Here is a 27553-nt window from a genome sequence, read left to right as displayed (position 1 = left end):
CATTTAACATTACCTGTCACATCCACAGCTTCAGCTGCATAGTCTAAACTTGGGTTAACGTAATATTGAGGCAAAATAAAACGACCCACACAGGTAGTTAAGTTATTGTAAAATTATATTAACAAGCAATCTTTCCTCAATTTGAAATAAAAAAATATCAGCAAATAAAGGCAACATAGGACAGATGTGTATAATGCGTAATGTTCACAGGAAACAAAAAAAACAAAAAATTCTCATCACATTTACAAGACTGCCGCTAAGTTTATAATGATGCCTACTAGAATCAGTTTAGAAAGCTTTGACTAACTCTGAATAACTGGGGCAATATATGTAGTCAAAGATTGTATCAAAATATAAAAAATGTGTGGATGGGCAAGAGGGGGCGGGGGGCCAAGGGGACGACCAGTGATACAGGAAGGAAGTATGAACAACCAATATGTATGACAGGTTAAATTGGGCAGCTCATTCATAGTCATTTCATCATAATCAACCAAACTGGAAATAACACAGAAGGCTACGATGATGAAGAGCACAGAGTGTTAAGCACAGACAGGTAAAGAGATATACACCACATCTTAAAGCAGGTGTCCACACAGAGAAGAGCAGCACTAGGTAGTATGTTGTACACAGATTCTCAGCATTCATGCACTCACTTCTTACGCCAAAGTCTGGTTTCCCTTGACGGAACACAACGGCAATCTGGCCGTTTAAATTAAAAACAGCAAGGAGTGCAGAATCGCGTCGCTGTCAACGACGAGAGACCGAAAACCGAAACTGATCAAACAGGATCGATTCGACATTGTAAGGACCATCTGGGCACTTACATACTGTGAAATATCATCACAACAAAAGCTGTTCTTGCAAATCTTTTCTCCTTACAAACCTCTTTAAATACAAGGGTGGGCAATAGGAAGAATAGTACATTATTAATAAAGGTGGCCAGAGTAAAAGGCAAAATCTGAGTCCTATGTCAACCAACTTCTGTGACACAGTATGCATGGCGATAAGTAAAATGATAAGACAAAGACTTTCCAAGCTCACAATGCATATACACACTCTCCAGTGTTTTAAGTGACAAAAGCGGAGACATTTCCTGCACATCTTGCACCACAAAGCAATAATTAAAAAGTACAAGAGGTAAACTTCAACCATATTTTTTCCCTTCGCTCTAAGGTTGAGGGGGACTGGGAGGGTTAAGGGGGCTCTGCAAAGAACATAAAACGTGTCATGTATGCATTTTCAGTAGCTGGTTTTGTCACACTTGGGGTTGTGATAAATGGAGAAATTGTCCTTCATTTTGAGCAAGGAGCAGTAGTCGCCAGCCATTTCGATTTTTCTCCGATCAGCATTCTGGCGTTGGTGTGGAACCAAAATGGCGCCTGTCCCTGATTCGGTGCTGATGTGTTTGGCCGTGTCCTATAGTGAGTTCAGATCCTCGGAATGATGGCAATTTAAGTTGGGTAGGGTGGGGGTTTGGGGGGGTGTCACACGCTCATCGTCATGGTTGGAGAGTACTGTGGAGGCACAGAGAAGAGAGAATTGAAGCACACCTTTTCCCTACCAAGTTCTCCTTGGCCAGATGTCCAGCTGGCCCTCCACACTGCTGCTGCAGTGATTTTAGCTGAGGAACTGGCAAGAAGGCAGACTTACGTTCTCGCTCTGAAAGGAGTGGAGGAAGTTTCCGCTCAGCTCCCCGTCATCCCGTGGGGTCCCAGGGGGATTGCTAATGCCACTTAAATTGTTTGGGGAATTCTGCAAGCAAAGAGTGCACAAAGTTAAATGTATAGCATTTCATGCTAGTAAAGACTATCCTCTCAATGCAAACATTATCCACATGGTTACATTATTTACCTTGTTCATTCCATCCATATCACCAGAGCCTAAGAGGGAAACAATATGGAAAAACAACATTTGTATGCAATGACCATTAGAAAGGCCTTATGCAGTGGCTCTACATGAAATACAATATACTGACCACAACTTAAATATCAAACATTTTTACAGATTCAGTCGAAAACATTTCTGTGTTGTATTAGTGATTGTGTTGCAGTGAGAGGTGTTACCTAGTGACCCATTCATGTGGTGTGGTTCCATCCCAGCCATGGCTCCCAGGGGTCCGTCAGAGCCGGGGCCCATAGGGAACTGGAGGGGAAACGACAGCATGGACTCACTAATCTCATCTCCACAGCACAGTTAGCACGCAGCTGGAAGTCAACAGTGCCAAGGACTACCAGGTTCAAAGTAACACTCACTAAAACGAACCAGCAACTCAGGAACTATACAGTGAATTTACTTATTTCCACGACTGTGAACTTCAGTCGCTCTCTCACCTGAAGAACCCTTCAAAAGAGTGAATGAAATAGTAGCCTACAATATCAAATAACCCCCACAAAAAGAACCAGTACAACAAGTGCATTTGTTTTGTTTTGTAAAAATCTGTTCTGTACATTCTTCAGTGGATAAGTGCAACTCAAGGAATATGAGCCATTTACCAGCATACTGTTGTTGAGTAAAACGGTTTTTCATGAAGACCAACACCATGTTTGCAGGAAGGAAGGAAGTGAATTTTTTCTAAATAAACCATAGAAAGTATTTCTAGTCTTTTCTGGTGTTCTTTTCCTTCAGCAGCAGTGTGCAGAGGATCAGGCTTTACGTTGTCTAAAAGCTACTGGATCATACATCTCATATCTAACCGTGACAAAGATACAAGACTAAATCATATGATGTATTCTGTTTGCTGGCATGTGACATTACTAGGCAAAATTTCAATTCAAAGCAGGTTCAGTCACATTGTCATGCGGCTGGCACCAGAATCCTTAAATGGATTTTAGAAAATCAGCTTGAAATAGAAAAAAAAATATTTTTAAGTGCTTTTTGTACATTACAGTGATAACAAATTCAAGAGTAAAATCATTTTTGACACAAACAATTATAAAATCAATTTACCTTGCAACGTGGATGTATAAACTAGGGGATGGAAATCGTCACTATGCCACCAAGTGCGATCAGTCATTAGACAAAGGAGTGTGTTTAGATGGTAGAGAGGTCAGATGTTTAGCTTAATGGTACAAGCTTTTTCACAACGCACTGAATACCTCGACCACTAGGTTCTCTGTTAACCCCTTTTTTTAAGTGAACCCCATTACATAGACAGGGCTGATCCTGATGTGTCGACAGGACAGCCGTGATTTGGACCCTGGGCTTTGAGCAAAAGGGATATTAATTGTACTTCCACTTAACTCAATGATCACAATATCCACAATTACAATGATGAAAAGGAACTTACATTATTTCGGTTGCCGGGTCCAGTGTTGATCATGGTGTACAAATTGTCACCAGAGTTGTTTGAGTCTGGAAAAGGTGTAACCATTGTATATAACTGGTACTGGACACTGCATGAAAAAGGCTATTGATTAACAGCTTAGCTCAGGGAAGGACTAACCTGCAGGACTGGGCATGATGGGAGTTCCTGGGGGTCCTCCACCTCCAGAAGCACCCTATGGGGAATAAGTGAAAAAAATTACAAGATACATTACAAATTTAAATGTAAATTTACATGTTATTTTCCTAAGGTGAAATCCATATGTAAGTTAAGATGGCAGGATGTGTTCTCACCCCGTATGCACCAGGAGAGGGTGATGAGTAAGGCATCTGAAACCAAAAACACAAACATTACAGACCAGAAATGGGTGAGTGTAAACCATTGCTCTACCTCAGAATGTCATCATTCGATCATCCTAATACCATTATGGCTGTCTGTCCAGCTGTCTGTGGAAACCGTGACACATAATACTACAATTACATCCCAGACTAGAACCTTGGAGCACATTAGACCTCGGCAGCTCTGAGAGGAGATCTGACTGCAATCTGAACCAGCGTTTTTATGGGTGTCTCTGTGTGTGCATTAGTACTCACAGAATTGGCATTGTTGGGATTGGGCCATGGCCGACCAGTCCCCGGGCCCCTAGATGGCAAGACCAATAGAAATTTTAGTTAGATAATGCATCAAGGTTGAGAGACTTTTAAGAGAACATATTGACAAATTTTCAAAAGGTGGCTTACATGTTCACTCCTGGCATACCAGGACCCATAGCATTGTGTGGAGGTCTCATCCCACCACCAAAGTTCTGAGAAGAAAACCAAAAACCATCAAATTATCTGTGAAGTGATTTTAAGGATTTAAAGCCCATGGTACACAAGGCAAAATTAACAGAAAATAAGACAAAAATTCAGGGAAACCAGTTACATGGCCATTAAGACCATTAAAATAGCTTTGGTTTGAATTTGATACAAAATTCACAAAGCACAGCACCCGAACCAGTCTAGCACAGACCCATGACTAAGGGGTCATCAAGGTAGTGGTGATATTATTCCTATGTAAGCAGAAAGGTCTACCTGTGGGCCAGGCCCCATGGGTCCCATGCCTCTAGGGCCACTCATTCTCTGCATTGGCCCCAAGTTAGGATGGCCTGTTGGTAAAAAAAAAGAATATTCATATGAACAGAGAATCTAATTAATAATCTAATTAATCTTAATATTTCAAGTGAATACAGTACTCAGTCTCACCTTGTGGTCGTGTAGGGTCCATGTTGGGAAGCATGGGATGAGGACCTGGTCCTCCACCTGGTGGCTACCGAGAATAAAGACACAAAGACCCAATGAAAAGTCAGATTTAAATCTGTGTTATGTATTCTGCATCCATAATGTGTGCGAGCTCTACCTGGTTACCCATCCTGATGGGAGGACCTCTTGGACCTCCAGCGAACCGAGGCGACATAAAGGACTGCAAGAGAAACAAGACTGCTTCATGAGATTTCAGTAAGTAAGTGACATAAATCTCTCAGAAAATTTAGTAGCATTCTGATTTCTTGAAAGTATGCCCGCGTGAATACTGAAAGCAGCATAAAGCACTGCGCTGAGACAAATGCCAAAGCATGAAGCATCAGCACTGAGAATCGGCGTTCCCAAATGACCGCAGATAGCAAAAACAGAGGAAAAAAAGAGAGGAAGAGGGAGAGGGAGTGTTACCTGGCTGTGAGGTCCCATCATACTGTTAGGGGGAGGAGGCTGAGGGTGAGGAGAGCCCTGGGGACCAGGAGGACCCTGTGTGGCAAGCACAAAATAAAAGAGGCAAGGAGGAAGATTGGACGAGGAAGAAGGGGGAGGATGAGACCAAGAGAGAAAAAGGGAGCGAGAAACAAGAGGGCGACAGGAGAAGGGCAGAGAGAAAAGCGGGGGTTACTGCAGGGCTGAGGACAGTCTGAGTGCGAGTAGTGTGGCACAAAAAATGTACAAAAACAAGATGCTAATTTTAAATGTACCGAACACAGTGAAAGAGAAAGACTGAGCAGAAAAAAGCAAGCAAATGACTTGGCCTTGAGTGAGAGAAGAGACAGAGAGACGGAGAGGATGTGTGCTCTTTTGCCTGTCAGTCAAGACATTAAGAAGCCTGCTGCATGCAGCATGTTATCAGTGCTAATTTCCCTGAATTAACAGCATCAATTAAGCTCTATGCAATTAGCTGTATAACAACACTAAACACCGGCACGGTGTTACTAATGTTGCAGATCTGACAGAGAGTGAGGGGTCTAATTGAGACTCCTCCAAAGGATTCTCATATGGAAAGCAAGAGTGTGTGTGTTCATGTGTCAATATGAAAATGTCTTTCCTGATATTAACATGATCACGTAATGAGTCACGCCTTTGTTGCTTCTAGTACATAATAACTGGGCAAATTTAAAGTGAATAGTTTGGCCTAGTGGAGGCAGAGCATCACTGTGATTTTATGTCACCTCTTACAGCCACAGTTCCACACAATTGCCTGCCAAGAGTTTATCCTCATGAGATATTGATTTACAGTAGGTGCTGCACCTTTCGATTTCTCCATTAGGGAAAATGGCCAGGCCACGCCTGCCTGTTTACAGCACTGTAGGGGCCCAGGCAGACAGAATGTCTATGACTATTTACTACAAGTCCACTGAGAAGAATGGAGCAAAACAAAAGACAAAAGCAGTATAGACACCAATGTGGAGACCTGGAGTGTAACAACATAAACAATACCCAAACAGCATTTTACAAAGCAGGGGCCAGCAGAAGTGCAGTTTGGAAAATTCTGATATTGGAATGATTTAATGATAAATGTAGAAGTGTGCCTTAACAGACAGATCAATGCAGTGATAAGCTGACCTGGAAAAAGTTGGGTGGCATGGGTCCCCCTGGCATGCCCTCGCCAGGGGGCATCCCTCCCATCACAGGACTGGGGGCTGCTGCTGCACTCTGAGAAAAGAAAGGGAGACACAACATCAGCATTACAACCTGTCAATGTGCGTCACATGTCACAGTTCCAGTCTCAGTACAGGAAGTGGAACTTTAACATGCAGAAATAGTATTGTTTTATCCCTTCATGGCTGAGGTTATTGGAACAGCTGACCACAGGTCACAGACCACAGTGACACAAGCTAAGCCGGTTTTGCCTATCATTCTGAATGGGTTGATATGCATTATGTGAAAAGGCTTCATAACCCTTGTAAAGACATGAAATTTAATTCTGCATATTTCCTGTTTAAACACTAGTTAACCCACCCTTGACTCAAAAAAGAAAGAGCCAGAGCACCAACTGCATTCAGGTGACCCACATCTATGGATCTCCAGTATGTCGATGATTGGGTCTTTACTGAGGCTTTTGAGCCATGCTGATCCAGGATCCAGTGGATCAGATAAGTATCAGTAGGATTCACTGAGTCAGTGACTCCAAAGTGCTGCTGCACAGCAGGGTCTTGCTGGGCCGATTTCCTGCTCAAACCGCAGCCCTAATTCACTAATGTGCCATTTGCTTCGGTCACACGCTCCTAATTGACTGAGTTTTTCTTCCCTGTAGCTCAAGCAATCTGAGATGGGCTAATGTCCTCCGAGCTGTGGGGTTTAGCTTCCAGTGAACAGCTACAGAATGAGAGAAGCTCCTTCAGTTCTATTTGTTAATGCTCACTCACATTATAATGTATAATGCACACACAAAACACATTGCCTCTGTCCAGAGCTCTACAGACAACGCTGGTGAAAACACACTCTCTGATATCGACTGCACCTCCCCTAATTATATCTGCTCAGGCTGCCACTGCAGGGCCACTGTGAAATACCTCAGCAGGGAGAGAAGTGAGGCCACAGGGAAAAGTCACGTCTCATCAGGCCCCGCCACCACTGAGACAGACAGCCAGTAAATGCTATTTCTTCAGGTCATGTCACAGGATGCTGTAGAAACATCAGCAAGATGCAAGACTGAGGAATCCTCCAACACAGCAAACATCTGAGCTCTTATTATAAACAACATGCTGCTATAAATGTGCAACAGAAGAAATTTTCTGCAGATCTCAGTGTACTCCACAGGCCATACTTCCTCACCCATCTACACCAGTTACTCTGAATTACCCCACCATTTAATGGATAAATGGTAGCACTCACAATCTGCTAAATCCATGTATAACTAATTTAATTTACACACTTTAAGATGCAGATGTTGCACAACACATACTTTTAGACTTGCAGTGACTCGCTCAAATTCACAGGCCACTGAGCACCTACTTAAAGAAAACAGCTTACATACCCAGAAACCATAAAACATGAACCCGCTTAGGGTCAGCATGTACACGTATGGTGACCTGGTTATATTTTTTTAAATTTTATTTATTTTTTTTTTAACCATGGGCATGAGAAATTGTATTTGCAGTATTTGCTCAGTGATGACAGCTTGTGCCTTTCTCTATTTTAATTTGTTAAATGCTCATAGCCAAAACCAGAATCTTATTTTGATGAATCTGCAGCACCTCCATCAAGTTCCACTTTGTAATTGCTATGACAAATGTCAGCTACTCTTTCTGCCTTATCAAAAATTCAAGGATATATCAATGCGCAAAGATTTCTCATTGCACAATTTTAACCGTTGGACACAAAATGTCTCCTGTTTCACTCTGAATTCCATACTCTGTGTATGCGCACTGGAGGTTTCACGTTTCCACATCACACTAGCGTATGCTGAATATGGGACCAGGATTTGCTTGCTTTTTTAAACGGCAATACTTTATGTTGCTATGACCAGCTACTTCATGTTTAAAGTGCATCTTACCTGCTAACATTTAGCAGATTGGTGTTGGTGACCATGTGATGATGCAACACCTTCTCTCAGACTCCGCAGCACATTTGTACCTCTGATGCATAACACGCAGCATTTGGTAGGATTCGTTAATTATGCCGTTTTCTACCTTATCCAGTCTGCACATACATTCATTCAGTGGGTTTCTCTACCTGACATGAAGGAACATTCATGCTGATGATCGCCTGACTAGTAACCCAAAACTTTATATACACAGGCAATAATGTTCTCATGGTGTCACTGTAAGAAGTTTCTTACAGTTCATGACATAAATCAAACATGTAAAATTTATATACAAGCATATTCTCCTAATACTGGAATTTCCATTGACATTACTATCATTATGTCTACTACACTTTTTCTGACCAAGATAATTTAAGAACATTTCCACCTAATTACAAAAAATATTAATTTCTGACCCAATTTATATATAAATGTATATACTTATATAAATATATATATGTTTATGGCATTTCATCTTATCAAAGTCAGCATCACACTGAGGGTATGTACTGAACAGCTGCTGAGAATACTATCAAATCACCTGCATATATAAAAACAGTATCTGTTTTGCAAGAAATGAACTGCCCAGACAAGTCATCCATATTCAAGTTAAAAGAATCAGGTTAAAGATGCTATCCTGCTTGACATACAGCTAGCGATGACTCCATTTAAGCTGCGTGATTGGTATACCAACACACAGGGATTGTGGGTAACTGCTTAGATAGTTCCTCTAACAAGTTTTCTTTTTCACGATTCAAACAAAAGCATGGAAAATACCTTCAAAGCACATAAACACTGTGGAATTGTGACAATAACCGGAAATAATTTCTATAGCAGGAGTGATGTAGTGAAAACACTTTTGGAAGGGTATTAGCCAGATCTACAGGCTCATTATTACAAATGTTACACTGTTTTATGGTTTTTGACAGGTACTAAAAGAACTCAGATCACAGAGCAAAGAAAGACAATACTATGAACTGGGAAGTATTGCTGCAAGAAGAGGAACAAGTTTTTGATTAGCATATTTAGATAAAGTACTACAATCAGTTCCCTATGCCATGCTAACATAAAACGTTCTTAAAGCTTCAGATGCTTCATCTGGTCTCCCTTATCCCACACTCAATAAAGTCCCCACAACACTCAATATCTCACTTGATACAAAAGCTAAAAAGGTCCTGAGCACACAAAATAGAATCTTTTCCCCCTTTTTTTCAAAGTAACAACCTATATACAATGCTGGTACAGAAAAAGTCACTGAACACATACCAACGCATCTGAATTAAGGTTAGATTCTGTGCAGTCTCAAGGTGAAAATCCCACTGTAGATCTGTTTTAGTACCTTTTGATACTATGAAATGTAGATTTTGCATCATTTTAAACATGTGGTATTGAAAAAGTATCAATACTCTGATGCTTTTGACAAACTTACTTTGCATTTTGTTGAACCTCCCGTAGAGCTTCTGTCACAGTCCACGATTTTCATAAGCCACTGGCACTACATGGTAAAGGACTTATTCATAGTTCTGACCTCTTCAAAAGTCACTGTAACTAGTACTTTGTAACTTCCTGGGAGTGATCTCATTTCTTTAAATGAAGCAGGGATTTTATTTAGAGCAGGCGTCTGTAAACGTTAAAGCTCAAATGGGGGCCTGTGGCCAGCAATACCAGCTCCAAACAGCAAAGGCTTCTCACAGAGCGAGATATTTATGTAGAACGCAATTCTTTGTTTTTGCATGCATGAAAACCTTCACGGGCCTCCAGAAGATATTCTATCGTCACAGCACTGATCCTCTGTTTACATATCTAGGTCAGTCAAATGGTAAGCAATATTGCCAAGATATTTATTAATCTAATTTTTAACAAAAGTAGACGAGTCAAGTCTACAAGTGTTATTATTATATTGTAAGCATCAGGGGAAAACAGGTAGGAATGAACCACATGGTCTGTAGTAGCCCTCCAGTAAAAGAGCATCCATGAAAGCATGTGTCTCGGATGCACAGACACAGAAATGAAGATGTGTCCCAAGCTCCACTGTTGTCTTTTTATGCAGATTTAAGTGTCAGGTAACATAGAGATAAGTTGTGTTACTAACCCAAGTGAATGTACTCATCCTCGTCCTGATAGCCTCTGAATAACATACAAATTGCTCCTATGGGAGTCACACAACTTTATCAAGATCAACAGTAAAATTTTTCAACTACAGGAAAGTGGTTGTTAAATATTAACCTAAAGACATCAGGACATTTCAGAGGAAGAAGTTAGGCTGATTGTTACAGATCTACAGTGTGTGGCTAGTTTCAAAACAACACATCGTCTGGCCTCTTCACTGTGAACCAGTAACTGTAGTTTGGTTTATTCTGGAGGTAGATAATTAATTGATTTCACCAATTAATTTGCACAAACAGGACATTTCACAAACCGTCATTTTCGGCAGATAAGATAGTAAATCTGAATATGATGTACACTGATCCAGATTTATTCATTGGCTTATTGCTTTAACTTAGATGTTCAGTTCAACACTTACCCAGTTTCTAATAAAGTCAAAGATGGTTCCTCTGGTGTCAATTTTTTTTCCCTGAGGGTGGGGCTAATTACAACCAATCAAACAGTTACCAGCTTTTTCCTGGTACAAACTATCCCTATTATATCTGCCTTTGAAAATCCAGAATCAGTCCGCCTCTAATTTGCTCCCTCTGTTTTGTAAAGAAGCAATGAATTAAAGCAAAGTTGTATCTAAGGGATGGACCACAAAATAACAGAACAATGTCAACAACCTACACAGTTCTGTGGAAGCCAGAATTTGTTTGCCAGACTGAAAAGCAATGTGCATGGCAGGTTCCCAGGCATGTTGTGTTAGATCTTTATCAAGTCCCACTAAAGCCCACAGCTGTGCTTGCTGGGCTGTCCCAAACAGCCTGATGCTACTTTCAGTCTGAACAAACCACGTCTCGCCATAGACTCTCTGATACAGGAAAGGGGCAGATGTCTCAGTCCTGCCCCGGGCTATGAGGCTCTTGTCTGGGGCCTTCCTTACAACTCCCCAGGGGACCTCCTTTAGACAGACTACTACCCCCCCCCCACCCACTAACACATGCACCCACCATGATTCAGCATGTAAATGTGTGTACTGAAGAGCACACAAGCAATCCCAGCCAAACAAATTTTTTCATGAATTCTTGAATCACTGAGGGAGGTTACAAAAAGCCAGAGTGGCGGCGGATGTGCTTGTGCTCTCCTTACAAAAACAAAGAGAAAGGGAGGGAGAGGGGAACACATGGGGGGAGAGAAAGAAGAAAAGCAAGAGGAGGGTAATGGTGATCATGAGGTTGACTGGGGTTACTGTGAAAAAGAAAGGGTATACATGGAGTTAGAATCAAACAGAAAGGAGACAAAAAACAATTTTTTTTTTGCATGTAAATGTAAAATCTGGCTGCAGCGCAGACCACCCAACTGCCAGATCCTGACTAAGTGTGCTCTTAACAGCCTCACTTCTTCCACTGGAACTGACGCTCAAAAGAAACCAGCCCCTATGTTTAGCTTGTAAATGTTTAACCATCAATCAACATCATAAAAACCACTGTGGATCCTGACTGGATGCTCTCTCTCTCTCTACTTACTTCTAGCAGGTCCCTTCCACTTCTCATCTCCCTCCTCTCCTTCACCCCAACCCCCGCCTCTTAATTCCCCCAGCTCCTCCGTGGTGGTGGATGCTGGGCATATGCCATAGTGCCACTCCCCTTTTCTTCTTTCCAATCTGCCCCTCAGCTCCGTGACAGCCATCAATCAGGCACTGACGCCATGGCAACGGGGCCCCTTGGGGAGCGTTCATCAGGCCCGCCGGGGCTTTACGAGCGCTGCCGGCTAACAGAGCAGCGCTCACCTCCCCCACACCTAGACAAAGGCGAGGGTCCAAGGACTAGTACTGTCCACGCACACACACACACACAAATACATTCATATATACACACACACAATTGTTTGACCCCCACATCCACAAATGAACACAAGGGGAACCAACATCAGAGCGAAGGGCAACTACAAGATGTCGGGTAGAGCCAGCCGCAAAGAAACTCTCAAAGCTCCCCACCACGGCAGCACACAGCCCAGGCTGACATTTCACTGTTCCCTCATTTGCTTAATGTTTTCCATGTTATGAAAATGGTCTCAGTCAAACCACCAGCTGCAATCTAACAGCATATTTTAGTGTTTAATCTTTCAAAACTGGTCTAAGGAGGTTTCATCACTGTAATCCAAGGGAAAAAATGACATCAATTGTTCTCACACCTTTGCTGAAACAGAATTTTAAGAATAGAGCAGTAAATAATGTTTGAAACACGATTTGTCCAAAATAGATAAATAATTCTGAAATCTGTAACACTTCTTATATCCTGCTTCTTCTTATATCCTTTAAGACACAAGCACACACTCCAAAAACACATCCTTCCTAAACAAGCAATCAAAGATATGGCAAGCATTTACTATGAAGCAGGCTAGATGAATAAAAGCATGTGTTAAACAAATGCTTTCCTCCTTTGTCTGTATGAGTTAGAATAATAAGGACAGTGAAACGATTATTGAAAGGGCAGACCCACAATGTAGCCTCTCTCTCCTGGCTCCCAGGTCACCTGCCAGATCAGGAGGCCTGTTACCCTGACAACTCTATCTGCCAAGAACAGGACCAACATCTCCATTTTAACCCCATCTTGTCCAATTCATGACCGGCATACAACTGGGCTGCTTATCAGTCATCCTGGGAGAACTCTTTAAGCCCTAATGCCTTTGATTGGCTGTGCTGATACAGCATACTCCAAATAAGTATCTTTATTTTATATACAGCAGCAGCACAATGCCCATCTCATCTTTTTGGATAAGGCTGGAGAATCACAAGGATGGGAGCAGCAGAAGCCACTGATGAGCAGTTCACACTTTCTTTGATCCTCATGAGGCTCTTTTTGATGTTTCTTTTGAATGACGAGTCAAAGCGGGAAACAATGCAAGCACAAGAAAAAAAATTGCATAATTATCAGGATGCAAAACACCCATAGCATGCAAATATGGAAGTTCTACCATAAAATTATGCATGCTGTCCTGAGCGACAGGTCATAGATTTTGGATCCGAGACTGCTTTTACGGTTTCAGATCCATTAGGATTATGTCACCGCAGGTAATACGTTTCAGCATGTACTTGAGCTACTACACATCAGGTCAGCTGGAGGTCTCTGTCAAAAATCAAGCTGTGTGTATAAGAAAAGTTGTGTAGAACACACAGCAGGTTTTCTATCGTCTTCACAACTGAGGCAGGGAGCTCGAGCGCAGCGTAGATAATGGGGGGGGGGGAGCACTCGACAGGTCTGACTCAGGACATGCTGACATCAGCATCATTTTCCCAGAAGCCAATAAAGCTCCTTGTTGGGCGCATCATTCGACCCACCAACTGAGAGAGATGACCGATCGTAAATTTAGAAGGAGAAAAACAAAACAGCGTTCCAGTTTGCTTTGGGTAGTTAAATGCAGCTACAAAAACATGCAGTGGGAAATATGAAATAACTCACATCTCTGAAACAATGTGCAAAACATACTAAAGCAAGCAAAAAAAGGCTGAAATCAGACAGACATCATTTTAGGGTGAATCATTGTAATTCTTCGAGCTAAAAGACGATCACAATAACTTGGAAGTACTGCAGCTGAATCACTCCTGAAGGGGAATGTGGGAGATTTAGTCAGGACTCGAGTGTTGACAAACAGAGATTATGAGGACTTTGCTCTGATAGCTCCAACAAAAAAAAAAAAAATATTTGAGTCATTGCACAACCCAGATTGGAGAAGCATTATTTACACCACTTGTTAGCCTTGATAGAAGGGTTGCTGCCTTCTTTATAGAAGACAGGGCAATTTGTGCAACAGCTTCCCATGCAAGCACTACTCACATAATCATGGAAGGCTTTTGCTTCGCTGGAGTGGTCACACGTCTCTCTCCTCTCCGGTGCAGCGCAATACAAGTCCCAGAATACACTGTAGACAAGACAGGTCATGAAGCAAACAAACCACACAAACAACCCCTGGACATGTTTAAAGTCAGAGAGATGAGAACATTATCTCTTACCACCACCAGGAGTGTAGGAATCCAGGAGGTTCTCCGAGTGTTATGTTTTTCTCCCATCGGATCTAGGAAAAGGGGACTTCAATATTATCCTTGGGTGTAAATTAAATACATTTTAATGTTCTTGTTAATGAAAGAGCAATAACAGTACATTTACATATAAACGAAGTGTTAAAATTTAAAAAGGACAACTTTTTCCTCAAACTCCACATACCTCTGACAAAAAGGTCTGTGCAGACTTCTGAGCTCCTATGTGCAGCAAATACTCATAGACGTACAGAGCCAACCTGTGTGTTGGGAGGGGGGGATATCATCATTATTTTTTAATTTAACAAAAGTGACAAACTGGCAAAAAATAAACTAAACATAAAACAGCAGGTTAAATCTTATTCGGCGGGCGCACTGAGTGACTGGAGTCGGGTACAGGCCCTATGAACAATGGCTGCCAAATAGGCTATGCCAAAAAATTAAATGGGGACTGTGTAACCAAGCCAAAGCCTGGTTACGATTCACTACAATGAGAGGGTTAAAAGAAAGTGCTAAAGCAAAAGTATAATTTAACGTCGTGATGTGAAATGTAAGAAAGAAGAGCACACTACCAGCCTGCTGTGCATTAGCTAGGTACTGTATCCTGGTGGCACTGATGGGGCTGAGGGAAATAAAAACGGAGCCCATCCAGAGCGCAACAGAGAAAACAATGTACTGTGAGGCAAGGCGATGTTATTGTTTTCTCCTCTCCGTGCTCTCGACTGAATATCCGCAAAAATATGAGGCAACCGACGGTTAAAACACAACCAAACTGTTCTCGGATTCGGACGGCAGCGATGTAAAAAGACAGCAATAAGCCAAAGGTAGAAGAAACACAGCTCAGGGAAGGAATGGCGAGACAAGGCGGTTCATTCAATTCCATTCTCGGCAGGAGGAAATCGCCTCTCGCTAGCCTGTCCAGCGAACAACGGAGAGCAAGGGGGAAAAACTTACGAGGCAAAAAACACACAATAATAAACGTTTCTGAGCTTACTTTTCTCGTGCTTGGCCGTCGGACGGCACCGGGGTGCCTTTGCCTTTAGGGAACATTGTTTTGTGTGGGAGGACGCCCGCCTTCTGTTTCTTTTTTGCGCTATTTCATCTGTCAGATCATCGCGGCCGCGACCCTCTCGCACTACAACCACACTCCTGCTCAGCCTGACGACTCAACCGAGCTTGGTCCGGAGGGAAGAGGCGGGGCTATGACTAACTGAGGCTGCCGACAGCCAATGAGAGCGCCCGATTTGCCTTAAGGTCTGCCTTTTCGTGCTCGCAGTTTGCTGTTCTGACGTTGATAGCTTTAATTTAATGAAGAAATAAATAATTACTCTAATTGTCTGCTTGACTTGATTCTGACTTATGCAATGTAAATTAATTATTCGGTTAATCAACGGAAACGTGTTGTTTCCAACATAATATTTTACAATAAAATTCAGGTAAAGGCCAAGTTTATAATTTGATAGTTATCAACTAATGTAAACTGATTACGATAAGACCTATATACGGTTCTTTTTTTACCAACAGACTGGAGATTAAAACAAGTTTGACTGTCTGTTCTTTTGTCTTCTGCACTCCTGACTTGGAGGAACCTACAGAAATGTTTGAAGCGGAGAGATTTGGTCTCTGCTTGAATTTAAGAATCAAAAGCACTATTTCAAGGTACAAGAACAATATTGAATGAAGTTGTTGGGACTATGTGCGTAAGCATGGTAAACATTACTGTATTTTAGTATATTGTTTTCTGTTTCCTTGTTTTATATTATTGTGTTGTCTGTAACTTTTTGTGTCTTCGTGACCAGCTCTCTTGAAAAAAGGATCAGTCGGGCTCCAAATCAAAACGGCTCCATGTCTCTATATCTGATTGATTTTGAGTGTGTTAATTGTCATCATCGGAACAAACAATACTGATTATTTGGGGGAGAGTAAGCCTGGTCCCATTTAGAAGAAATAAGCAAGTCAATAAGTAAATGTATAGATTTTGAAAAAAGCTAATTAATAATAATAAAAAAAAGCTTGATCTCAAGAACTGGAAATGCTGGAAGTACTGGTGAAATACCGGATAGATGGGCTCCTCACAAGAGAGATCACTGTTGGTTTGTTTAGTAAAGAAAATTTCAAAGGTTTAATTAACATTTCACAAGTACTTCAGTATGAAAGAGATTACGAACACTTATATGTTGAGCCCAAACACCTTTGTACAATTGCACAGTTTTTATCGTATCAATAAAACATCTACTGTTGTTAAGCAGCCTTTAAATATGAGGTCACTCCAGTTCCACCTTAAAAAAAAAAGTGGACGTAATTGTAACGACTACAGAGACGGCCCCACCTCCTCCCCCTCCTCCTCCCCCTTCTCCTCTCTCTCCCTCCAGCGGTGAAACTCTGAAGCTGTGGCGTGTGTGTGTGTGTGTTTGTAAGTTGTGTTGTTGAGGAATGGGTGACGAACGAGTCCGGTTTGCAGGCTGTCGTCTCTCAGCCGGTGTTCATGTTTTTGTAGCCGACGCTCACTGACACGTTCAAGGACTTTCACTTCGCCATCAGCAGTAACTTTTAAATTTGGGTGAGCCGTTTTAGTTTTGTTTGTCTGTAAAAAAAAATACTTTGGCGTGTTTACTGGGGGCGACTTGTTTATTTGTTTGTTTGCTTCAGAATGAATAGCAGCTTTTAACTCCTTAACGCTATAGTCCGCCTGATAGGTTGGACTCTTCTGCAGCTTAAGTCCACGGTGAACTGTCTCATTTCTTTTGAAGTCAATCTAAAGGTCAGCTCCTGTCATCGATAACAGGAAAGACAGGTGACCACCGCGTCCCACTGGAGCGGAAGTTATGGGCAAACTTTTGTATCCCAACAAATAGTTTGCACGAATACGCCATTAAACAGCATGCCTCAAAATAGTTCGTGCCTTGAAATAGTTTGTCTCAGCTTGGTTGAAACTGTTCTCAAAAGACAAGGCCTAGCCTGCAATTTAACAAAAAAAAAAAATATTTATAAGTTGCATTCATTGGTAGTTGAGAAGCAGCACAATCAAACGCATAATTACATCAATAGGCATTTCAGGTTTTTTTTTCCTGATCCTTCGCTGAGGGGAGAAATGTCGAGCAACCCCTCAGACAAACTGCAGATTATTTAAAGCGTCTTACGTTGCAGCACTCGTCCGATTTACAGTGCAGCTTTCAGAGTGAGAAGTGGGCAAAATCAAGGCATGGTAACAAATGTCTGTGTTTTGGCAGTGCTGCACTTGAGGTACTGTTCGCAAGATACGGCATATGTAAACCACGAAATGGATCGTTTATATCAAATCCCTGATATGAATCCCACACACATCTGACTTCCATCAACCGTCTATCAAAAGAGTAGCAAGCAATTTTTTAAAAGACAAGTAAGTCAAAGATTGAATTGCAGTTATATACATTTTATTGTGTTAGGAAACAAAAAAATTTAGAAATTATTTTTTTGTTGTTGTTGTTGTTGATCATTATGATTAAAATGGAGGCCAAGTAGCACCTTCACTGAGCAGTCTGTGGTGCTGGATTAATCTGAACTGATGTTTCCATCAGGACATGTTCCTGATTTGATGCAGCAAAGGTCTTTGATTGCCCCTTTGTTTACAACTAATGTAACCACACATCTGACTGCATCAAACCATTTTGATAACGCTGATTTTGCAGATTCCAATCATATGATATAAACTTTGGCGATGTGGAAATCATTTTGTTTACATTTAGACCATAGTTCGCGTGTTAGTCCAAATGAAAGCGGACAGCGTCCTGGTTTTGTTTCAACACATTTTTCTTCTAATTCCTATCTGTGTAGCTGTGAATTATGACGTCAGACACCGTGCAGGACCCCCTGTTTGTTCAGGAGGGTGAGGAAGGCTACAGAAACCCCACTGAAGTGAAGATGAGTCAGATTGTGCTGCCGTGCCATGCTAACCACTGTGAAGAGCTGAGTGCTGGGCAGCTGCTGAAGTGGATGGACTCCACAGCCTGCTTGTCTGGTAGGAAAAGATCAGAAAACCTCGTGCTTTTAAAATAGTAGTTACATTTCTCAAAAGTTACATTTATGCTTTTAAACTCTCTGTATTTTCTGTTCATCACAGCATGCAATTCATGACAGGATGCTAAATAAACTGCTCACTAGGAGACCAAAAAGCCTCAACTGTGCTTATGCATCTGCAACACTGAGACTGCTCCATAGTTAACCAAGAATATTCCATCATGCCTACTGAAGTGTTGAATTGTTCTAGCAGGAAGTCTAATCCTGATTATTTATTTATTTATGTTTTGTTTTTTGTTGGGGTTTTTTTTGTTTGTTTTTATCAGAGCTTCTACAGTGAATATTTGAAACGCGGGACTGCAAAGTGGTGTGATACTTCTAAGCTTTTAACTAGATAAAGCAGTGTATGAATGCGTATGTAAACACACAATTGAAATGTTCGTTAAAATGCATCCTAATTTTTATGATAATTTCTGATAGATGCATGATTTGCTCTGGTCACAGCCTTTACTTTGTCTTCTTCTCTTTGTTACAGTTTGAGAAATTGTTGCTAATGATTGTTTTTCTTTGATTTAAATTAGTTTCATACTCGGAACTGATTATATGGATACAATCTGCCATGATTATATGAAATATATATATTTTTTAAATCCATATACACTACATAGACAAAAGTAATCAGACACACCTCTTTATGGGGCTGTTTCTCAGGGGTTCGGCTTGCCCCCTTACTTCCAGTGAAGTTTCCATTTCAAACAAGGCTACGCTTCCAGCTTTGTGGCAACAGTTTGGTGAAGGCCCTTTTCTATTCCATCATGATTGTGCCCCAGTGCACAAAGCAAAGTCCATAAAGACATGGCGGGATGAGTTTGGTGTGGACCAAGACTCCATCCAACAGAGATTGTGAGCCAGGCCTTTTGGTCCCACATCAGTGTCTGACCGCACAAATGCTTTACTGTATGAATGGGTAAAATTCCCACAGAAACACTCCAAAATCTTGTGGAAAACCTTCCCAGAAGAGTGGAAGCTGTTATAGCTGCAAAGCTGTCTGTGTATTTGGATAATGGTAATGGTCAGGTGGCCCAAATTTTGTCTAGTATGCATTACAGTCTAGTAGTATTTACAGGAAAATGTAACACTTGAGACACTGTTTCATGATGTAATAATCAACCAGAAAGGGCTGTTTATGGTTCCTCTCACAAAATGAACACCAAAGAATTTAAATTCATTTCATCTCTTCATTGTGAAAGAATTATATTAAAGTCGAGTACTGCAGTAAAGTACGTTTGCCTGCCCGTATGTTGGCCACATTTCCTAATTAATCCAAACATCCAAACAACAAGGAGTCCACAGCATAAATGGTAAATTTAAATCTGAAGCATGTCTGAAATCTTTCTATGTGATAGATTCATTCTATGTGCCTTCATACATGTACACGTTTACAGCTCAAATGTTTTCACTTTGCCTGATTCACAGATGCGATGTGACTTTGTGCACTGACTAAATATTTGTGTAATCGTTTCTCTTCCAGCTGAGAGACATGCAGGTTGTTCCTGTATCACTGCATCTGTGGACGATATCCATTTTGAACACACCATAGGGTAAGGTATTAACCTTAATGCTGCTGTATCAAGGTGTATCTCCAACTGAGCAGCAGAGCTGGGACCATATCGCATGCACTGACTATGGAGAGAACAAAAAGAGTCATTTGCAGTCAGACGAACGGTGTTGATGTGTGCCAGCTTTCACCGAAGCTGGACGAGAAATGCTTCATTAAGTCTGGCACTGGCAGTTTTCGCAAAAGCATCAATATCGGTTAATCAAAAGCCACTTACACATTGAATGTATGCATTAATTTTAAGACTGAATTAATAACTGGATGCATAATGAAATAAAGACTACCTGCTAAATTAAAATGTTGGTTGCTGTCTCTCCAGTCACAGGCACAGAAAGGTGGACGGTGATGATCAAACTCGTCTTGACACTGTGTCTTGCAATAGAGGCCATCAGATTGTGTTGATACTGTAATCACTGTCTCGTGTTGATAGTAAAGACAAGTATCTGTGTCTGTCAGGGTGGGAAAGGTAGTCAACATCATCGCAAAGGTCAACAGAGCCTTCACATCCAGCATGGAGGTTGGTGGATGTTGTTTTTGATTTCAGCATAGTTAACATCCAGTTTATTTTACAAAAAAAGAAAGCAATGTAGTGATTCTTTTCATTTCAGGTGGGTATATTGGTGACTTGTGAGGACCTTTACACTGGCAGGCAGTGGAAGGTTTGCCATGCTTTTGCTACCTTCGTTGCCAGACGAACTGAAGCTGGAAAGGTAAGGGACAATATGGACAAGCTTATTTCACTAAGTTTATTCTACTAAAGCTGGTTCAGCATGCCCTGAGTTTGTGTGTGTTCTGTGTACACAGGTACAGCTGAAACAGGTGATTCCTTACACACAAATGGAGCAGATGGAGTACAGCCTGGCAGCAGAGCGGAGGAGGATGCGGCTCATCCATGCTGAGATCATTACAGACCTACTGAGCAGCAGCACAGCTCAACTGGGTACCGGCAGTGGACGGATGGCTTTGTAACACAGTACTCGGCTGGGTGGCTGCACCATTTGAAATCGGATTGATTAAAGCTCCCTGTTTTTGTGCTCTCTCCAGGAGAATGCCAGGAGTATCAGGACGCTGTGCCAGCTGAGCGAACACGAGTGGAGAGTGTGGAGCTCGTCCTACCACCACATGCCAACCACCAAGTCAGCACCTTCGGAGGCCAGATCATGGCCTGGATGGAGAATGTGGCTACAATTGCAGCAAGGTGTGTTCCTAGTTCTTCTGCTTTACACAGTTCAAATATCTTCAAAGACAAAGTTTCCAGAATACACTTGTTTGCTTTCCTTGTTAGGTTAGATGAGACAGTCAAAATCACATTAACTATGAAACTTAAATAGTCAACATTCTCTTCTTGGCTTAGTAAAAAACAAAATCCACCTACCAGCACTTCTAAAGCTCACTAATTCACATGTGATATCTTGTTTGTTTGATGAGGTGTTCTCAGGGGGTTATGTACAGGACTATTTCTTGGTCTGACCTGGTGACTTTGTGAGCTCTTGGCTCCTCAGTGAAGCTGCCAGTAAACCAGTGGAAGTCACCCGGTCAAAAAAATAGTCCTATACAAAACTCTTCCTATGCTGTTAGGTGCCAGGCTAGCTGTTTTGCACTATTTATGTTAAGCAATGTGGCAGCTGGTTGACAGTCATTTTGATCTCCTGACATAACACTCAAAAATAGGCGCATTTCTAGTAATTCTATAAATTTCTTTTTCTAAGAGGCTCTTTTTTCTCTTACCCTTGGATCTAGTCGCTTGTGTAACGCTCACCCCACCCTGAGGAGCATAGACATGTTCCACTTTCGTGGCCCGTCTCATATTGGTGACCGACTGGTGCTGAAAGCTATTGTTAACAATGCCTTCAAGCACAGGTGAGTCTGCAAATCGTGACAAATTTGTGTCACACAACTCTCAGCTCATCTAATAACTTCAGTCTAAGTACGCTTATATCATACTTCTGTGTGTGTGCATATTGCGCCTGCACACACGATGTGTTCTAGCATGGAGGTGGGCGTATGTGCTGAGGCTTACCAGGGTGGAGAACCTCTGCGCCATATAAATAGTGCTTTTATGACCTTTGAGGTGCTGGACAGTGACAGGAAACCAAGAACGCTGCCACGGATACGACCTGAGCCTGTGGTGAGTTTTCAGTGTGTCCTGTCACTGCCTGAAAGCCCATAATATACAGTAAACAACTGAGCCAAAAAGGAGCACATTTTCACTACCAAGTTCAGAAAATGAGCATCCTTTCTTGAGGATTTAAACATTAGGTTTTCCTATCTATTACAGGATGGAAAAAGACGTTATCAAGAAGCTATTGCCAGAAAGAAGATTCGCCTCGATAGGTTAGTATCTCTCCTGAATCCACCACGTTTTGTTCTGTGTAGAGCCTACTGATGTATCAGGGGGCTGACATGGTTTATTGCAGATGTGTATGCTGTTATCAGTATGAAAGTTGATTCATATGCAAAAAAAAAAGAACAATATTTCCACTTCAAGAAGGACTCACGGTGCTGTCAACTGCTCCATTTAAAAATTCTTAGGAACAGTATGCTTTAACTGGCTCTTAGCGAGGTACTGTGGACACAAACAGACTCACCAAGGTTGTCACTGACAAATGGTCTTATTGCCATCCAGATCCCATCTGTTTCACTCCTCTAAATCTGATGCAAAATATTGCAATACTAATAGTACACCAAAAATTCCCATTCAGAAAACATTCAAAACCAACTGAAAGGGCACTCAGAGAGCACAAACCTCCAGCAAGGCTTCACTTCTTCACTTCACTTATTGTGTACTTCTAAATTTGTAATATTCCCCAATACTAAACACACACATGTGAAAACCAGAAAACACACGTACAACATGTGCAAATGTTAAATGTCTATACTAAAACAACAGCATTAACATGGCAGCTTGTTAGCAGTAAAACCTTTGAAAACCTCTAAGTTTTATGTGAGTTAAAGTTACATTTGCATATAGAAATAAACCTTATTAAATAACCAGTATGGTTTATTAACTTCACATTTACACAGAATTCCAACAATCACCAACCCTCGTTTGGTTAAAATAAAGCCTTAATTCACCAAGTTAGATGTGAAAATATTCTGGCTCGACACCCTGTTTTTCCCCTCACTTGTTCTTCGGCCCAGTGGGGATGTACTTTGCCACTGGGCCGAACGAGAGTCTGTCGTTGAGCAGCTGCCAAGGCCAAATGCTCTATTTTGTAATGTTAATGAAAGTAAAAAATATGTGTATCTGCTTTAAATATTAATGGATTCTTCAAAGAAACCAAAAACGTAACCTCCCTGACAGTGGTAACAAATATATTGACAAAAAAACATTGCAGTATAAAAGCACTAGAAGTCATCCACTTGTCCAGTGTTGTTCGACAGAATCCATTGTTTGCAATGCTCTGACTGCAGCAGCACATGACTTGGCAGAGCAGCATATCACAGCTGAGCAGACTTTGGTGTGGTGAGTCTGTCAAGCATAATAAGTTCATTGTTCAACTGTAAAGTACCCACCCTAATCTCCACTGCAGTGTTTGATAACCAAATGTGCTGGATCATTGCTGGAATGACAAAAAAAAAGGTTCCTATCGGTCAGGTTCTCACATATTTCTCTTGTCCTGGAGTGTAAATCATCGTGCCCTACATGTTTTACAGGAAATACATTATCTCCTGCAAGCAAACTGAAGTGCCTCTGTCTGTACCCTGGGATCCAAGTAACCAGGTATTACACTTTCTGGCGAACAGAGGCACACATGCTTAGCAAGACTTATTAGATATTGCCACTTTATTCAAGAGCTGAGACGGCCCTCTGTTCTTCAGATGTACCTGAGCTACAATAATGTATCAGCACTGAAACTAATGGATGCCAGAAACAACTGGGTATTAACTTCTGAGAAAAACAAGGTCAGTACTGTTTTTATTATCATCTAGGATATAGTTTGTTAAATAGTTGCAGCTGTTTATGTTTTATCATGAATTCTCATCTGTATTAGTTGCAGAAATGGTTGTGCTTGCAGTAGGCCTGTAATGCTTTCATTAAATTATGAAAAAATATGGAATGAGTAAGAAAACACTGACAAAAGTTGAAAGCATTTTGAGAGTTTTAGAGAACAAGGTTTGACTATAGTCCTCCTTAAAATAGGTTTAACTGACATATTTACCATCCCTCACTGAACCACCAGTGAATGCATCAGTCAGGCTGGGGGGAAAAAAAGAACTGGCAAGAATCCTGTTTATACACGTCAAGCCCATCGTCTATTTGTGGATGTGCTCCGTTGTTCAGGTCAGGCTGTACACGCTGGAGGAAAACCACATGCTGTGTTTCAAGGTGGAGATGCACGTCAGCGTACCAGCAGAGCAGACGTTCCACCTCCTGTCAGACCTGAGGAGGAGAAAGGAGTGGGACCAGCATTATGAGTCAGTAACATATTCATTTTTGGCCTTGAGTGCCATCTGGCACCTAACAACTTACAGTCAGCAGAATAAACTTAAAGGATAATTCTGATGTTCTGTTATTTTCACATTGTTCTCATCTACAGCGAATCACATATAAACCAACAGTGCTTTCGTCTGGTTCACAACACTTGTCTGTTTGTTTTTACAGAAGATGCAAGCCTTTAAAGAGAGGTCAGATATAGATATAAAATGACAAAAACAGCTCAGTAAATTCCCAAAGTAGTGGTGCACTGTGAGATCTAGCAAATGTTACTCAAACAAGAGTAATTAGTGTTTCTTGAGGGACTATTTTCAGCGCAAAATCAATGTACATGTGCTATTGTAAACACAGCAGGGCGGTGCATGTGAGATGAGCTTGTATTTATGGCACTTAAACAACATGTAAGTCTATGGCACAGAGGAACAAATACAATTAGAACAATACTAATTATGTATGTTTTCATTGGCTTTGTTGATAGCAGGAGGAAAGTAAAATATCACCAGCTATATCAGTTAAATTCCCCCTGATGTCTTTTACTGTAACAGCAGCCAACGAAACGAACACAGGGGTAAAGATATTTCTGTGTGGCTTTTGTTTTGGACCATATTAAGTGATATGCTGATTTAATTCTACATCTTAAATGTATCACATGCTCATTCTTTGTGGCCACTGCAGGGAGTGTGAAGTGATCAACCAAGCAGATGAAGAAGACACTCTTTATCGCGTAGCCACACCGTCTGTCAGTAAAGGGGGCAAAGGCAAGGACTTCATCTTGCTGGCATCAAGGAGGAAGCCATGTGATGCCAGGTGTTGCCTTGCTCATGTCATTCACATTCTGTTTCTTGATTTTCTATGCAACCAATTAAGATAATGCATCACTGCCTCCTGCTTGCTCTTTCGCAAAGTCTCATGATTTTCATCCTCTTATGTCCCTCTCAGGGACCCATACCTTATTGCTCTGCGTTCTGTCACTTTGCCCACTCACCCTCCCACTGAGGACTATACCAGGGGAGAGGTACTCTGTGCTGGCTTCACAATCTGGGAAGAGTCCAGCACTGTCACCAAGGTTGGCCAAACGAGAAGGACACGCAGTTCAGCATGCACGCATTATATCAGCACATTGCTTCACAACTGCAAAACTAAAGCACAGTAAGAAGATGCAATGATTTAGTGCGCCGCATGTGACCAGGTGTGTTTTGTTTCAGATCACCTACTACAACCAGGCCACACCTGGGGTCCTCCCCTACATCTCCACAGACATCGCTGGCCTGTCCTCCAGCTTTTACAGCGCGTTTTCTGCCTGTAGCCACTTCCTGGAGGCCAACAGGGACAGCCTGGCTGCTCTGCCACCATCTGCACTGGGACACAATCAGGGCTGTCGTCGTCTCACAGAAGAGGAGCAGTAGCATCAGTAGGAGGGATTAGGATCATCTCTCTGTCTTCTAGAGTATCTTGAATATCAGCATGCTGTACCTTTTAGGTATCAGCCAAAATAACCCAGTACTTACCCAAACTTCTCCAGTCAAACTATACCTGCGTTTGATTCTTTTTGTACCAGATGTAGAAACAAATGACAATTTGTATGGTTTTGCTTGCAGCCAATCAACACAAGTGTTGGATTTATGTGTGATTGGGTTGTAGCTGCTATGGTGAAGTCAAGTGTGGTGTATTTGATGGAGTTGGCAGCTGAGCGTGTTGAGATATCAAATGAGGTACTCTGTTGGTGTCAGTGTCATTTCAAGGGGACTGATTTTACCTTTGTAATTTTTTAAAATAATATCCAGTCCTACTGTCTTCACCTCATTTCCACTCTGTTGTGGAGGACGGAGGAAGTCATATCTGGGTGCAGGATTACGGATCTTTTTTTGCAACGTATTTGTAGATTTTTCCCAGAGTCTTTAAACCTCAGTTTTCACTGTATGACTTTGTTCATTCTGGAAATGAGAGAAATTCTCTTTAAAAAGGATTTTTAAAAATCCACTGTATAGTTTGTTGTTTTTTTAAGAACTTGCCACATGTTTTCAGCAATATTAATAGGTATGAAGTAAGAGTATGTGTTTCCAAGTTTGTTACATAGTTCTAAGTATTTAACACAATCTCAGCCGTCTGTTTGTCCTGGGACAGCCATGCTTTTAATGGTGCTGTCACTCCTTACAGAAACTAACATGAGGATGAAACTAATCTGAGCTGAGACAATTGAATCTGCCTCTTTTGATATATTTTCTACCTCCTGAATAAAATCTTTAAGCTGTTTGATTGACACTGAAAATGTAAGTAAGCTTAGATGTATATTTAGTGCATAATGATGCTGTTTTGTGCATTTTGTGATGAATGGTTTTAAAGGACATCTCTACTGATTGCACTGATTGTATAACATGTTGACATCCAATGGCTGAGTATCCCACATGACAAGCTGTTGTCTTGATTGAACAAAAACAATAAAACACAATAGACGAGTGGCTTGTGCTCATTTTAGCTGATGTATTGTTTTTCACCCCCCTCACCCTGCATTCCTACCATTTCTTTTTTTTGTGAAGAAAAACAAAAACACAGTTTGCACTTGTATCCCACGTAACACATGATTCATTGTGTTGTGATAGGTGCACAGGACAGCAGAGAGAAAGTTACTGTTGGCTGCCTCTGACTGGGGTTTAAAGAACCCGGTCGTGTGTGCTCTGTGATCATCCGTGCTCGCATTGCTTCCCAGACAGCAAAACCAGGGAGAATAAAGAGCATGTGCCGATCAGCCTCAACATTAAAACCACCTGCTTGATATATTGTGGGTCCCCCTTGTGCTGCTCTGAACTCTCAGGTGAAGAGACATAGGACCTCTGGGGGTATTTCGTGGTCACTGGCATCGGAATGTTGGATCCTTTGGGTCCTGTGCATTGAGGGCAGGGCGTCCAGGTGGGACATTCCTGAGCTGTTTTCAAAGTCTGACTGGGTGCATTGTCACAGATGATTAATGTTATTCACTCCACCTGTCAATGCATCTGTAAAGATGAAATAACTGCCAGACACAAGCTAGTCAGTTATCCTCTCATCACAAAGAATCTGTGGGTGAGTGAATTCTGTGTTTTTGCCTGCACCTTGTTCTCAGTGGCTATTAAAACTTTCATGGCAGCCTGTCTGAGACTGGCTAACCAGCTCCCTCTGCTCAGGTCCGCCTGCAACCTGTTGGCCTTGTTGACAGTGCTCTGAGAGCTATAAACTGGCTTCATCTCA

At 41.6% G+C, this 27553-nt stretch overlaps 2 protein-coding genes across 5 annotated transcripts; one reads left to right on the top strand and one right to left on the bottom strand.

Annotated features, from left to right (window-relative positions):
* Positions 1 to 97: 97 nt before the first annotated feature.
* On the bottom strand, positions 98 to 15460 carry ssbp3b (single stranded DNA binding protein 3b). 2 transcript variants are annotated; one of them, XM_046392153.1, is made up of 18 exons: positions 15271 to 15459; positions 14464 to 14536; positions 14253 to 14314; positions 14077 to 14161; positions 6187 to 6276; positions 5029 to 5103; positions 4721 to 4783; positions 4567 to 4630; positions 4396 to 4469; positions 4063 to 4127; positions 3916 to 3964; positions 3616 to 3651; positions 3443 to 3497; positions 3287 to 3351; positions 2064 to 2142; positions 1852 to 1880; positions 1651 to 1752; positions 98 to 1514 (listed from the first exon to the last, which is right to left on the bottom strand). In XM_046392153.1, exons 1-18 carry the CDS (start codon positions 15324 to 15326, stop codon positions 1485 to 1487), a joined length of 1152 nt encoding a protein of 383 aa, XP_046248109.1. In that variant the 5' UTR covers positions 15327 to 15459; the 3' UTR covers positions 98 to 1484. The 2 variants fall into 2 exon arrangements, with proteins under 2 accessions (XP_046248109.1, XP_046248110.1); XM_046392154.1 differs by lacking the exon at positions 5029 to 5103 and having other exon boundaries at positions 15271 to 15460.
* A 1173-nt stretch (positions 15461 to 16633) lies between these two features.
* On the top strand, positions 16634 to 26785 carry acot11b (acyl-CoA thioesterase 11b). Of its 3 annotated transcripts, XM_046392319.1 has the most exons (17): positions 16634 to 16836; positions 17507 to 17655; positions 18090 to 18273; positions 19804 to 19873; positions 20347 to 20407; positions 20499 to 20600; positions 20695 to 20830; positions 20935 to 21088; positions 21631 to 21750; positions 21880 to 22018; positions 22169 to 22224; positions 23548 to 23614; positions 23713 to 23796; positions 24176 to 24309; positions 25004 to 25135; positions 25268 to 25394; positions 25534 to 26785. In XM_046392319.1, exons 3-17 carry the CDS (start codon positions 18099 to 18101, stop codon positions 25732 to 25734), a joined length of 1758 nt encoding a protein of 585 aa, XP_046248275.1. In that variant the 5' UTR covers positions 16634 to 16836; positions 17507 to 17655; positions 18090 to 18098; the 3' UTR covers positions 25735 to 26785. The 3 variants fall into 3 exon arrangements, with proteins under 3 accessions (XP_046248275.1, XP_046248276.1, XP_046248274.1); XM_046392318.1 differs by lacking the exon at positions 17507 to 17655 and having other exon boundaries at positions 16635 to 16836; XM_046392320.1 differs by lacking the exons at positions 17507 to 17655; positions 25268 to 25394.
* Positions 26786 to 27553: the final 768 nt, after the last annotated feature.

This window comes from Scatophagus argus, chromosome 6 (assembly GCF_020382885.2).
Source record: "Scatophagus argus isolate fScaArg1 chromosome 6, fScaArg1.pri, whole genome shotgun sequence".
Classification (NCBI taxonomy): domain Eukaryota; kingdom Metazoa; phylum Chordata; class Actinopteri; family Scatophagidae; genus Scatophagus; species Scatophagus argus.
This window is presented reverse-complemented; position numbering and strand designations above follow the sequence as displayed.

Coding starts and splice junctions, on each gene's coding strand:
- ssbp3b (XM_046392153.1), bottom strand. CDS start 15,326: ATGTTCCCTAAAGGCAAAGGCACCCCGGTGCCGTCCGACGGCCAAGCA. Junction 6,277..14,076: donor CAAAAGCCTTCCATGATTAT/GTGAGTAGTGCT, acceptor TTCTTTTCTCAG/AGTGCAGCAGCAGCCCCCAG. Junction 3,965..4,062: donor GGTATGCCAGGAGTGAACAT/GTAAGCCACCTT, acceptor CTTGCCATCTAG/GGGCCCGGGGACTGGTCGGC.
- acot11b (XM_046392319.1), top strand. CDS start 18,099: ATGACGTCAGACACCGTGCAGGACCCCCTGTTTGTTCAGGAGGGTGAG. Junction 20,831..20,934: donor CAGCAGCACAGCTCAACTGG/GTACCGGCAGTG, acceptor TGCTCTCTCCAG/GAGAATGCCAGGAGTATCAG. Junction 22,019..22,168: donor GGATACGACCTGAGCCTGTG/GTGAGTTTTCAG, acceptor TATCTATTACAG/GATGGAAAAAGACGTTATCA.